Below are 15,353 nucleotides of genomic sequence, written 5' to 3' on the forward strand. Positions count from 1 at the left end.
AGTTGAAATTTCTTTGTCAAGTAATATGTATAAGGATAAGAAAACCGTAAACTGAGAATCAAGGACTTTGAATAAGATGAGACAGGACTGTAGCACATTGATATTAGAAGAAAGTGAACTCTTGAATGTGTTGAGTTAATATTTGTTTTAATTGAATATTAAAATGATCTAATTTGAGTATCAAATTAACTCTTAAATTCATTTTAATATCGTTTAAGTTTACTAGGTTCTTAATCTTATAAAGGATTGTTTCTTTGATAATCTTATTTACTGGGGATACATGTGAATTAGTTTGTTTAGCATTGAACTGATCCTGATTGAACGTTTTTTGTATTGTATGATAACTAATATGTTTAAACCTTTTGGCATCTTTAAATCCAATTGTCTGAGTTCAGAATCTGATGCATCATTTGCAAAAAAGTAAGAATCTAAGTGGGAGGAAATAGGTTGTTTAGGTCACGATTGCAAACCAATGGTCATAAATGTACATCTGAAAATTCACTTCTTGATTAAGATTTCCTTTATATAATCTAATGGTTCTAGGTGGTGCAGCGTTAAAATAAATTTTCCTAGAGCTTTAAGAGAGGCAAGATTTCAGAACCTTTGACGCCTCGGATTTGGCTCGACCCTGAGGCAATTCCTTTGCGTTTCAGTGGTACCACGTGACACCCTAGGAAAGACTTATTGTAGAATACGTATGTTTAAGTAGAACACAATGGTATCAATTATTAAAATCCTTCACACAACCCAGTTTATGTTAATTTCTTGCAAACACTTAAGCAATAACTCTGCTAATTTACTCCAAAGAAATAATTACAAATAGGTCTTACCTAGAGAAGATGCTGCTAGCATAAATTCCTGTATTCTGGCATGTTTCAACAAAATGGAGAGGATAATGAGAATATTTATATTGGATAACAGAGGAGACTGCCACACAACCGTTAAAGGAATGCAGAGAACCGACCAGGGCTTCTGACCTAATGTCCAATTCTCACCTTCTCCTGGTGCACCCTGTTAGGTATCTATCTGGATATTGAACGAACGAGGATGGGCTAGCAATTTGGGATGTAGCTGACCAAATTGTATTTGTATCGGCTTAAACCACAATATTAAATGATGGTACAACATGACAGAACTTCATGCTGGCTAGGGCATTGCCTGGTTAAACAAAACCCCCGTTGTTTTTGCCACAGAAGCAGGGCAAATTGCAAAAAGTCAGCTACTGGAACAAATTCTAAAACACACCCCAACTCAAGATCTGTACTAACAAAATAGGAAGCCTGAATGGCAAAAAATGGAGCTAGCTAAGGAATTAGATAAGTACCACATTGATAATAGGGGTGACTGAAACAAAAGGCAAAAACTTGATCTTTCTGAGCAATAAATATAAAATGCTATATTCAGGCAATGACAATCAAGGAAAAGAGTAACCATAGTATTCAACATTAAATATGAGGCTAATCTAAATGAATGGCAGGCAATTTCAAGTAGTGATGTGGGCAAATGGACAATGAGACTTATTTGTGCCTATGGTCCCACAGAAGGTTCTATTAAGGTAGAAATAGAGGAATTTTTTTCAGGCTTTAGAGAAAGCAAGTGACAAAATGAAAAGTTGGCCCTTGTTGGGGATTTAAATAGCAGAGTAGGAAATGATTGTCAGACATAAAAAAAATATTTTAGAAAATTTTGAAGAAAAGAGCAAAGCTAATAATAATTAGCTTTGCTCTTTTCTGATGGAAGATCATCACCAACCTACCTTTTGGCAAAGCATCTTGCAAACTTTTTAAATAATAAAATAAGATCAACAGAATCCTATATATCAAGAATAGTCAACATTTTGTAAATAAACTCCAAGCCATTAAGATTGCACCAACAGACATGCTAGCCAGTCTTGTATCCCTTTTCACCAATGTACCAGTAGAAGAGGTAATAAACATCATCCAAGATCTCTTTCCTCTAGACATCACACAGATGTTTAAGACACTGCCTTTAATTTAATCTAATTTCTTCAAGGTTGACAACACCATATACCAACAATTAGAAGGCCTAGCAATGGGAAGCCCACTATCACCATCTTGTGCAGACCTTTTCATAGAAAAACTTGAAAAAGAAATTCTCTCTGCAATCTCTCCGAGACCATCTACATGGTGGAGATATGTTGACGATATCATCATATGGCAAGACAGCTTAGATAACCTAAAATCGTTTGTGGATAAAATCAATTCAATACATAGCAAGATAAAATTCACGCTGGAAGTGGAAAACAACAACCAACTGCACTTTTTAGATATCTTGATAAAAAAAAAACAACTAAACAGTGTCAAATTATCCATTTACAGAAAGCCCACAGATACTGGAAGATATCTTCATTACAATATATATACTTCAAACCATCACAAGACACACAAACTGAGCATTATCCACATGTTGAAACATAGAGCCAAAAAGTTTATATCAGAAGAGGAGGATACACAGACTGCACTCTCACCAATAGCCAACACATTAGCACAAAATGGATATCCTCAAAACATCATCAAAAAATATCTGTACAATGACAACCCCAGACAAGAAGAATCCCACTGTCAGCATATTTCTACTGCAGTGATACCTTTCATCAAGTCAATTTCTTATTAAATAGCAAGAATACTAAGAGCCCACAACATCAGAGTGGTCTTCAAACCAACCACCAACATCAGACAAGTTTTAGGATCCCCAAAAGATAAAGTGCCGTTCTACAAATATCCGGGAGTATATTACATTCCCTGTTCCTGTGGTCTTGCCTACATTGGACAAACTTCACGAAGTTTAGAAATTAGACAAAAATAACATGTTGGTGATGTAAACCACAACAGAAGCATCTCTTCCAGCTTAGCACATCATTTCTGTACGTCTAACCACACGATAGATTGGCAAAACAGCTCCATGCCATATCTCGATGATGACTACAAGCATCGTTTATTTAAGGAAGCCACAATAGTGTCAATAACCGGCAGAAACCTCAACAGAAATCAGGGTGTAATTCTAAACAGTTCGTGGAAAAACCTGATCCTCTCTCTCTCAATCAATCTGAACTACAGCTAGCCAGTAATCACATTACACGTTTACAACAAACACACATGCATGATAATGAATAAGAACAGTAAGTCCTCTCTGTCACGCGAACATGTAACCTTAGCTACTAGTTGGTTTGCAACGTTTTTTATGTTCCTTTCAATTTGCATTTACTAGTTTTCATGTCTCCGTAAATGCCTTGAAAAAGCCAGACAGTTTGCTGGCTTTTTCAAGGTAGATTTTAAAACTGGTAGATTTTAATAAAATTGTATTTCTAGGAAAATTATTTGCCATAGTAAATATTTAATATGGATGAGATGTCTTTCTTTTGGAAAAAAATGCCTGAGCGGACATTCATCCACAAAATTAAAATCTATACCTAGTTTCAAAGCTCTTAATGCCTGTATTACGATTCTGTTAAAGGTAATGTGGCTGGATATAAACTGAAACATTTGTGATATGGCACAGTGAGAATTCACAAATCTTCAAAAACATTAGGAAGCATACACTCCCAGTTCATTATCGGAGCAATAAGAAGTCATGTATGACTCAAAAATTGTTTCACGATGCCTTAATCAACTTGATTCTCGTAGACAGGCTTATATGTTGGTTATGCATTTCTAAATAACTTAGGAATTGAAACAACGTAGATCCAAATATAAATTAAATTATACTTTAATAGTTATTTCCGATATTTCGGCAATGTCACATTGCCATTTTCTAAAGGAACTTACAAAAAGGCAGGTGCACACAGGCAATAACAATACAGTAACTAAGAATGAAGATATGAAGCTATCGTTCTCCTAGAAGTCCTGATGGTGCCCTCTGGCGGGCTAAGTAGGCGTTCTTGGCCGTTGGGCTGAAGGTCTGCTGATGTATGCCTCCCAAATTTGGGGCAGTCGCATACAACCAAATTTGTTGAGGTTTGGAGAGTTTCTTATGGCAGAGGCTGATTCCATAAATAATCTTTCGAATTTATATTTGCTCCTGTGTATTATTGTTGCTTTCTTCCACCGTATTCTGTGGCAAGTATCCAGAGCATGGTCTGCAAGACCAGAATGGCTATACTTGTAAAACCGGATGTAGTCCTTGTGTTCAGAAATTCTGATATTCGCTGTCCTGCCTGTTTGGCCAAAGTACGACAGTTTACAACTGCAAGGGACCTGGTATACACCAGGTAGTCCCCACCCCCCCCCCCCCCCACCCCCCCCCCCCCCCACCCCCCCCCCCCCCCACCCCCCCCCCCCCCCACCCCCCCCCCCCCCCACCCCCCCCCCCCCCCACCCCCCCCCCCCCCCACCCCCCCCCCCCCCCACCCCCCCCCCCCCCCACCCCCCCCCCCCCCCACCCCCCCCCCCCCCCACCCCCCCCCCCCCCCACCCCCCCCCCCCCCCACCCCCCCCCCCCCCCACCCCCCCCCCCCCCCACCCCCCCCCCCCCCCACCCCCCCCCCCCCCCACCCCCCCCCCCCCCCACCCCCCCCCCCCCCCACCCCCCCCCCCCCCCACCCCCCCCCCCCCCCACCCCCCCCCCCCCCCACCCCCCCCCCCCCCCACCCCCCCCCCCCCCCACCCCCCCCCCCCCCCACCCCCCCCCCCCCCCACCCCCCCCCCCCCCCACCCCCCCCCCCCCCCACCCCCCCCCCCCCCCACCCCCCCCCCCCCCCACCCCCCCCCCCCCCAAACTTTTGAAGTTTTACCTGTGGAAGGGTTCCTTTCACTAAAGTAGGAATGTCTTGTTTGGAAAACCCCAATGCAGAAAGACCATTATCAATCTTCAGATCCCACATTACTTCTCTTACTGCATCAGCAAGAATTTGTCCAGCATCTGCATGTTTTGCATTAGTAATGTCTTTACCTATGAAAAGTTTTTGAAAGAATTTCTTGTACCTTATTTTCTTGATAATTAACACTTAAGGAATTGACAGCATACACTAGAAATATAAATTAAAACAACTTTAATATATACTTTCCGATATTTCGGCAATGTCACGTTACCATCTTCATGGGAACTTAAGATAAAGATACGTGCATGCAAGTACTACATAACAGCAAATGAGAAACAAAGCAAGGAAGCTACCATTTTCCTAAAGTCCTGATAGTGCCCCCTGGCGGGCTATATTAGGTGTTCTTGGCCTTTGGGCTGAAGTTCTTCTAATGTATGTTTCCCAAATTTGGGGCAGTCTCATGCATCCAAATTTGTTGAGGTTTGACGTGTTCCTAAGGGCTGAGGCTGATTCCATGAATAGTCTTTCATATTTAAACTTGCTGCGATGTATTACTGTGGCGAGTATCCAGAGCATGGTCTACAAGCCCAGAGTGACTGTACTGGTGAAATCGGATGCAGTCCTTGTATTCTGAGATTCTGATATTTGCTGTCCTGCCTGTTTGGCCAAAGTAGGGCAATTTACAGCTGCAAGGGACCTGGTATACACCTGGTAGGTCTAGGAGAAGTGATTGGTCTTTAGTGGAGTGGATAAGGGATGCCAATTTTCTACATGGTCTGTAACAAGTGGTAAAGTCATGTTTTTTTAGGATTTTATTGATTTTTTTCCGAGGTGCCTCGGATGTAGGGAATGGTAATGGATTTTGAGTAATCTTTTTTGCGAAGGGAGGGGGAGGTGGGTTGTGGATATCTGGTTTTAGTATTTTTTGGATTTTATTTTTTTGTGGGGGGTGTAGCCATTGGCTGAGAAAGTGTTAAGGATTTGAACAGATTAGTTTAGCCCTGTTGAATAGTGTCTTAATAACTCCATATTGTTGTGTGTGTGTGTGTGGGGGGGAATTGTTGGTGAATGTATCTGCCTGTATGGGTGGGTTTTCTAAAAACTGAGAAAACCAAGGTACAATCAGGTTGGCGGGTGAGTTGTGTGTCTAGGAAGGGGAGGCTATTGTTTTCCTCTTTTTCCAGGGTGTTTGAAGAAACCTTAGAGCTAATCCAAGCTAAATTTCCTCCTGATATTTCAGCCCTATTTCAGTTCACAATGAACTCGGGCTATTTCGTTTGGCAGGAAAAATTCTACAAACAGATAGAGGGGACAGTGATGATTTCACCACTTTTCTCACCCTTGGCCAACTTCTCTATGGAGACGTTTGAAGAGAAAGCCTTAAACTCTGCCCCACAAAAACCTACCATATGGCTTCGCTACATTCATGATGTGTTCACTATTTGGCCACATTACCCGGATACACTCTCTCCTTCTTAACACACTTAAACAACCAAAGCCCTAGAATCAAGTTCACCCCAGAAAAAGAGGAAAACACTAGCCTCCCCTTCCTAGACACAATAGTCACCCGCCAACCTAATGGTACCTTGGTTTTCTCAGTTTTTAGAAAACCCACTCATACAAGCAGATACATTCACCAACAATTCCCCCCCCCCCCAACAATATGGAGTTATTAAGACACTATTCAACAGGGCTAAACTAATCTGTTCAAATGATCAAGCCCTAACCACTGAACTAAATCACATCCTTAACACTTTCTCAGCCAATGGCTATCCCCCAAATCCAAAGAATACTAAAATCAGATATCCACAACCCAACTCTCCCCCTTCACAAAAAAGATTACTCTAAACCTATCACTATTCCCTACATCCGAAGCACCTCGGAAAAAATCAACAAAATCCTAAAAAAACATGACTTGACCACTTGTTACAGACCATATAGAAAATTGGCATCCCTTATCCGCTCCACTAAAGACCAACCACTTCCCCTAGACCTACCTGCTGTATACCAGGTCCCTTGCAGCTGTAAATTGTCCTACTTTGGCCAAACAGGCAGGACAGCAAATATCAGAATCTCAGAACACAAGAACTACATCTGATTTCACCAGTACAGACACTCTGGGCTTGCAGACCATGCTCTGGATACTCGCCACAGAATAACATGGAAGAAAGCCACAGTAATGCACCACAGCAAGTTTAAATATGAAAGACTATTCATGGAATCAGCCTCAGCCCTTAGGAACATTTCAAATCTCAACAAATTTGGATGCATGAGACTGCCCCAAATTTGGGAAACATACATCAGAAGAACTTCAGCCCAAAGGCCAAGAACACCTAATATAGCCAGGCAGAGGGCACCATCAGGACTGTAGGAAAATAGTAGCTTCCTCGCTTCGTTTCTCATTTGCTGTTGTGTAGTACTTGCGTGCACGTGTTTTTATCTTAAGTTCCCATGAAGATGGCAACTTAAGATAAAGACACGTGATGTTGCCGAAATATCGGAAGGTATATATTAAAGTTGTTTTAATTTATATTTCTAGTGTATGCTGTCAATTCCTTAAGTATTAATTATCATGTTTAACCAGCGTATAAGCCTTTCTACAAGAATTACTATCACCTTATTTTCTTATAATAAAGTAGAAAAAAAAGTAGTACAAATTTTCTTATAATAAAGTAGAATGATGCACAAAGTATTCAATTACTACTAAATATTTCTATTAAGTTTTCTAAATGATCTAGATCTTGTATGGAATGTACTATACTATACTATATATTTAAAAGTTAGGCAATAATTCTTTTAAGTTCCTTTTGCAGCTCTTTGGGTTTGGGAAGTCAAAAAAAGTTAAGCCATATATCATGGCAGAGAACTTATGAGCTATCAAAATTTCATGTTAGGTTGTCCTTCCAGGACAATAGTTGATTTCATTAGTAGTTCCACTTATAAATTCACAAAATGTCTGTCAAATATTATCCATTCTCTTACAGATTACTCAAGTTTACATCAAAAATACCACATTCTCTCTCTCTCTCTCAAAAATTAATAATGTAAGACTTTATCCTTCTGATATTGCCACACTCTTTATCAATATCCTTCCAGAAGTCTATAGAATATTTATCTTAATAATTTTCCTGTGGATATCTTAAAAAGTTATTTAAGATTTGTTATTTATTACTTTAATACCAGTTATTACTATTACAGCAAGTGGTAGCAAGCAGCCTATTTCGATGCTCCCATATTTTAAGTTGCAAAGTAGATTTTTTCTTGTGAATTAAAATTTAAAGTGCATCAGTGAATTCCGTTCTATAAGCTGAACATATTGATGTAAAAACTGTAAGTATCTGTTAAGTAATAAGTATTCAAAGTTCAAAATATACGCTGGTCAACTATGTGAGAGGATAACAAAAGAAGTCGCCATATTAGCAGTCACAACAAGATCATCTAAACCAGAAATATGAAGTGATACAAATGCCAGGAAGACTTAACGGGGGGAAGAAAACCACATAACATGCAGGGACTACCAGAGAAACATGCATTTTCTATGTTCGGGATTGTCCAAACATAGAAAATCAAACATGAAGTGTGATGAGTGGAAGTGCCCACATTCAGGTGAGCTATAAGGGGCTCGCACGAGCCCTTTGTTAAATTTTTCTCAAATTTGCAAGCCCCTTCTTCTTTTTGTTTAATAATCTTGTAGAACTAGAAAATATTACTGTAGAATGTATACATGCTACTATAATTGCTTCTTGAAATTAATGATTTTCTGATAACTATATAAAAATCATTTCATTGCATTTTGTTCTGATGGAGCTAGTGTAATGTTAGGAAACAAATCAGGTGTTGCAATCAAACTTCTACAAAAATTTCCCAACGTTGTGATTTGGCATTGCACTCATCGTTTATACTTAGCATTAGATGACTCGATAAAAAATATTAAAGAAATAAATCATTTTGAAATATTTATGGATAAATTATATGCTTTTTATCATCAATCACCAAAAAATCAATGAGAACTAAATACGATTTTTAAATACGAAATTTTAAAGATCGGCTGTGTGTTTGGACCATGTGGGTAGCTTGCAGTTTATGAATGACTCTTGCTTTGTGGAGAAATTACCCAGCTTTATGCAAGCATTTTGCATCAAACGATAAATATAAGGACTTTTTAAACCGACTTCTCAATTTGTAATTTTTAAAAGATCTAGCATTAATGATTGATATCCAAGATGAATTATCATATCAATCAGAAGCTCTACAAAGTCGCAATATAAGTATTATAAGGGCTAAGTTGGGCTTTTTTTTTTTTTTTTTTTTTTTTCCCTCGACAATGCAAGCCCTTTGTTAAAATTTCCATGTTAAAAATACACCACTGCCCACATTGTAGAGAAAACAAAGAAATGTCACCTAAAAGCACAGGCAGGAAACAGCCAACGCAGAAAACAACTGCAGGCGATAAACAGCTAATGTGGCAATATACAGCAGAGGAAATGAAAAACAAAGAATACAACAACGGAAACCCAGGTGAGCCAACTTGAATGCATTACTTGAAAACAGATTACAAAACCTAAAAGACTGTTTAATCAATTTTGTTGGAGAACTATTTGAAAAACATACCTTACAAATTAGCGAAAAATTCAACCAATATGAGGAATTTATTAAATTTAATAATAGCTCAGTAGTAGACATATTACAGACCGTTAGAGAAATTAAAAACTGCGTTAAAGAACTAACAAAAAGACAGCATAATTTAATCAAAGAGACAATGGAACTACGACAAGAACTAAACTCTTTAAAGCAACACAATGAACTCTTAAACCAACAGCAGTATAAAAATGATCTCCTCGGTCTCCCAGAAATTGCTACAGAATATTTAAAAGACACTGTAATACAACTAAGCCAAAAAATTGGTGCTCCCATAGAATCAAAAGATATCCAGTCAGTAGATTGGTTACCACAAAAAAGAAAAGTAATCCTCATCCTCTGCTGTTAGTGAGTTGCACCGTTGTGGTGCGACTCACTAACAGCCCAACAAAAATTACACTTGTAAAAGCTAGCAGGATTAAAAAAACCAGTAGTCAAGGATCTGATTGGAGCCCATGACAATACCCCAATATATTTGTCTGAATACAGTTATCATTCCGTTGTATAAAACCCTGATCAGATGACACTTGGACTATTGTTCTCAGATTTGGTCCCCAGGATTTGAAGGGGATAAATTAACTGTGGAAAGGGTACAAAGGCAGATAACAAAGATGGTTTCAGGACTGTACAATGATAGTTATGAGGATCGGCTGAGGGAATGTGGACTGCAGAGTTTGGTGGATAGAAGAAGAAGAGGTGAGACTTTTAAACTGTTGAGAGGTGGTTACAGGGTTGACACTGGGGAGTTCTTTCGCTTGGTTGAACAGTGGGAAGGAGTGATGACAAGAGGCCATCCCTAGAAGTTACGAAAGGAAACTGGGTGAGGAGTGGTTTCTTTGCATGGAGGGTGGTTGAACCATGGAATGCATTGCCTGATGGAGTGGTGAGAGCAAGAACAGTCAATGAGTTAAAGGAGTGGTATGATAGACTCTGTGTTTCTTAGGGGGGGGGAACCTCCCATGATGAGTCTTTTGACTCCATGGAGGCCTGAATAATAATAAAAAAATAATAATAATAATAATACTTAATGCCATATTATCAGAAACTATTCTACCAAACAAGGAAAAACAGGAAAAAAATTACCAGTTTATACGGATAAGAGACAGCAAAATATTCCTTAAAAAGACAAAAGATGCAAAGCCAATTCAAATAAAATCCGTAGAAGACCTAAATAGGCTGCCACATCAAAAACAACACTGATGAGTCATAAAGATAAAGAAGGGAACAACATACCAACCCACATGAAAGCAGACCACCAAGCAGATGTAATCACTGAAAAACATGACAACTGCCACATTCTGAAATCGATAACAGAATGGAAACACGTGACTATCCCCAAAAAAGGACTATCTATTCTCCACATCAACATCAGGAGCATTCAAAAATACTGGTTGACCCTGCAAGCTTATCTGAAGGAAGATATATAGACAACATAGATATTTTAATACTGACTGAAGTATCTACAACAAACGAAGAGGCAACTATCTACCAAATGCCAAACTTCCAACAACACAAACACTGCAGACAAACTAAACGAGGCGGTGGTATAATAATATTTACCAAATATAAACTAAAAGTAACAGAAAAAACTATAAATTAGAATTTGCAGAAAATATATGCATCGAAATTAAAAACATCAAACAAGAAAACTCCTTGATATTAAATGCAATATATAGATCACCCACTTAAGCATTACAAAATTTCTAGATGAATTAAACAGATAGCTTTCAACCACGGAAGAAGGTGCCTCAGAATACTTGATAATAATAGGTGACATGAATATAAACATTAGGAACAAAAATAACAACACAGAACAATACCTAGACCTCTTATCAGCATATAACATAACCCCAACCATATAGTCATATACACGAGAAGTGATAGTCTGAAATATAACCACCTCATCCTGTATTGACCATATAAATATACGGGCCCCTCCAAACAGCCACATAGCAGCCGTCATAACGTGCAAAGTGGCAGACCATTATTTCACAGCATTACAGTTACACACAGAACCAGAACCCATAAAACTCACTGACACTACAAAACAGTATAATAGCATCCTAAAACGAAACAACAGTAAACGACAAAAAAAAAAAAAAACAGACTGGATGCAGATAGCATCTTTAGACTCTGCTGATGCTGTATATAATAATCTTAAACTTGCATTTAATAAAATATATAACAAAGCATTAACAAAAATAAAAATATGCTCCCAAACTAAATAGAATCCATGGATAACAGACAACATATTAATAGATAAACAAAAATACCCTATGGAAACAACTTAAGAAGTCACCAAACAATATCGTTTTACAAGCTGAATACAAAAGAAAATGGAATCTCTTAACAATACAGATTAGAACAGCAAAAAGAAACTACTACAGAAACAAATTAACAACAGCTCAGAATGACATGAAGGAAACCTGGCACCTGATTAATGAAATGCTTGACAATACACACAGAACCACTGCATCAGAAACAATAAAACACAGCTTTGCCTGCAACCCCAAATCCCTTGGTTGGCAAACAACTTTAATCATCACTTTGTGAACTCTGTCCAAAAACTACAAGAAACAACCTTTCCTCATACAAAGAAACATTCTCCACAAGCAACCCAGTTGACATGGTTCCCTACAGTAGCAAAAGAAGAACTATCACTTGCAATTCAACAAATTAACCCTAACAAAGGACCAGGGATAGACGGAATCAGACCAAAAGACATCAAGAAACACTCAACCAACCTATGTCCAGTTATACTAAAACTGTTAAATAAAATCTTCGAAATGGGACACATACCTGAAACACTAAAGACTGCATTCATCACACCCATGCATAAACATAGAAAAAGAAACATAAGTAATTACAGACCCATCACCACATTGTCTCTAATCAACCAAATCATGGAGCACATCGTGCATTGCAAACTCTCCACATACATTGAAATATTTCAAATCATACCCAAAACACAATATGGTTTTCAAAAAAATAAAGGAATAGCAACACCCCTAGAAGATTTCATAGACATAATAAACGCAGCATTGGATAAAAATAGAATAGCATCAGTCGTTTTCATTGACCTAACAAAAGCATTTGACACACTAAGACATAAAACCTTGTTAACGAAACTAATACATATCGGAATCAGAGGTCATCCACTCCAGTGGTTTAAAGCATACGTGAAAAGCAGGAAGCACATCACATGTATAGGATCAGTGTACAACAAAGAGGTACTGGTAACCTGTGGGGTACCACAAGGAGCTGCCCTATCTCCCATTCTATTTAACATATACACATACACACACACACACACGACATAAGCCATCTTTCCCTAAAAAGTAAAATCTTCCAGTACGCAGACGACAAGGCCATAGTATCCATTTACAACAATGCAAATATCGCTTACAAAATCACTAACTGGCTAACCGAAAATGGCATATATATAAACCCTGGAAAAACAAAGCTAATGATATTAAAAAAAAAAAACCCAAACCCATAGAAACTAAATATCTCACTATTCGACATCCATTCTTCTATACACAAAGCACTGATTCTAAAACCACAACCATCACAGAGGTGAAAACAACACGTTTTCTCGGACTTCACTTCGAATGCTGATCAAGTTGGAATAGCTATATACACTACCTACACAACAAACTCTGGATAACAGTAAGCAAGCTATATCGATTGAAAGATGTTGCCCAGACACACAAAAATACTAATCTACAGAGCATTATGTGAAAACATTTTAAGATATGCAATCACATCATATGCATTCTGCGCAGACTACAAACTTAACAGGTTACAATGGTTGCAAAATAAAATGGTAAAACTGATATTCTGGGAACAACCCACACTTATGTGGGCAGCATGGAGAGAACACAAAATATTTAAGGTGAAACACTTATGCCACTACTTCAGTCCAACCTACAGAGTAACCAAAATAACATACCAGATAACAAGACCACAGTCAACAAACTACATAACATATAAGTACAATAATCACAATGCAAAAAGCCACCCGAAACTTCTACGTACCTGACATGATAAACAAACTCCCTAGATAGATAAACAAACTCCCTTGTAGGTCCCTAGGTTTCTGCCATTCGACGACAGAAACCTAGGGACCTACAAGGAGATGAAACAGGCGCTATATAAATATTATAGTGAGAACGAAATTTAGAGAAATTCCTCTCTCTCTCTCTCTCCACAAAACATATAACAAACCCCTCTCAAAAAACACCATTACAAGGATGCAAATACACCATACCCAAATCCAATCCCACTTGCAAAAAAGTTAAACCATGCAGAAGCTGTAGTAGTCTTCTTAGCAACTACCCACAAACAGTAAAATCAACACCTGGCTTGAGACGGGTAGTATAGAAACAAAACTATGAAACCACCACCATCTATTATCTTCATCAGATAAGCTCTGCAAAGCTATGAGGAAGAAATCATAAATGCCATCCAAAGAAACAAGTAAATATTATAATCGATTTAATAAAAAGTGAATCATTGTAAATATGTATGTGAAAAAGATGTAAAACACATTGTTAATATCATTACTTATGCAGTTTAAATAAGATATTTTCCTAGCATTCTGTATGGAAAAAAAAAAATATATATATATATATAGATAGATAATCGTGTAATCTATCCTGTGTAACTGAACTATAATTGATTGTAAACTATTATTAAAATCGTTATTACCACAAATAACACATGAATTGTTGTACTATATGACTTGCACACTGTACAAAGTATGAGATAAATTGGAATCTGAATTAAACCACATGTGAAAAACTGTAGTATTATCTCTTAAATTGTATGTATTATGTAAATATGTGTATTATATGTATTATAATACGTGTGTAGAGGCTTAAGTGCTGTGAGGACATTATGTTGGGGGTTTAATGGATTTTTTTACAACACTCAAAAAGAATTAAAATAGAATTTAATACTTCCTATATTTCGTCCTAGTCACTAGGACATCTACGAGGATTACAAAAACAATTAATGTAACATGCACACAAAAACTTACAATACTAAGCCCAACCACGTGGGTGACACTAAAGTCCTATCTAGGTGGAGCGCCCTCTAAGGGCGGTAGAAGGTGGCCTGGAATGTAAGGTGGGAACTCTGGTGATGAGTGTTTCCCAAATCTTTGGAAGCTTAATGCAACCATATTTGTTAAGATTTGGTTGGTTTTTGAGAGCTGCTGCTGCTTCTAAGAAAAGTCTCTCTTTCTTGAATTTGCTGTGTTGGAGCATGGTGGTTTTCTTCCATGATACCCTGTGGGTGGTGTCCAAAACATGGTCAGCCAAGCCTGAATGGCCATAATTGTGTTTGAAGATGTAAGACTTGTGTTCCTCTAGATGGATGGATGCTGATCTGCCTGTCTGTCCAAAGTATGCCAGCTTACAGGAACAGGGTACTTTGTAAACTCCAGGCAGAGAGAGAGGAGGGAGCTGATCTTTCGTAGAACGAATAAGGGTAGCAAGCTTGCGGTGGGGCTTATATGCTGTGTGTAGGTTGTACTTTTTAAGTATCTTGGCTATTTTTTCGGATGTGCCACGATTGTAGGGTATGGTGATGGCATTTTTAAAATCGTGTTGACGAGAAGGCTGGGGAATGGGGGAGGAGTTGATTATTTTTTTGATACTGTGATCGCTGTAGCCATTGGGGAGGAAAGTGCTGTGTATGTGGTTAAGCTCAGTAGTGAGGGCAGTTCCACTGGAACAAAGCAGGCGTGTGACTAAGGCAGGCGTGTAACCCTTCCTAGACACCTTAGTCACACGCCTGCCTAATGATACACTTACCTTCACTGTATACAGAAAACCCACACACACACAGGCAGATACATTCACAAACTCTCCCACCACCACCCCTCTCAACAATATGGCATTATTAAAACTCTTACCAAGAGAGCCCACAATCT

The 15,353-nt window shown here is 38.4% G+C and overlaps 1 protein-coding gene across 1 annotated transcript in view; it reads right to left on the reverse strand.

Annotated features, from left to right (window-relative positions):
* Window positions 1–15,353, reverse strand: part of T3dh (Type III alcohol dehydrogenase) — a 238,174-nt gene that overhangs the window by 6,338 nt on the left and 216,483 nt on the right. Inside the window, exon 13 of the mRNA XM_090411620.1 lies at window positions 4,737–4,908. Within this exon, the coding sequence (XP_090267746.1) occupies window positions 4,737–4,908 (172 nt within the window). The remainder of the gene's footprint in view (window positions 1–4,736; window positions 4,909–15,353) is intronic.

This window comes from Typopeltis vanoorti, chromosome 21, assembly GCF_054136105.1.
Source record: "Typopeltis vanoorti isolate ZY-2024b chromosome 21, IOZ_Tvanoo_1.0, whole genome shotgun sequence".
NCBI lineage: Eukaryota > Metazoa > Arthropoda > Arachnida > Uropygi > Thelyphonidae > Typopeltis > Typopeltis vanoorti.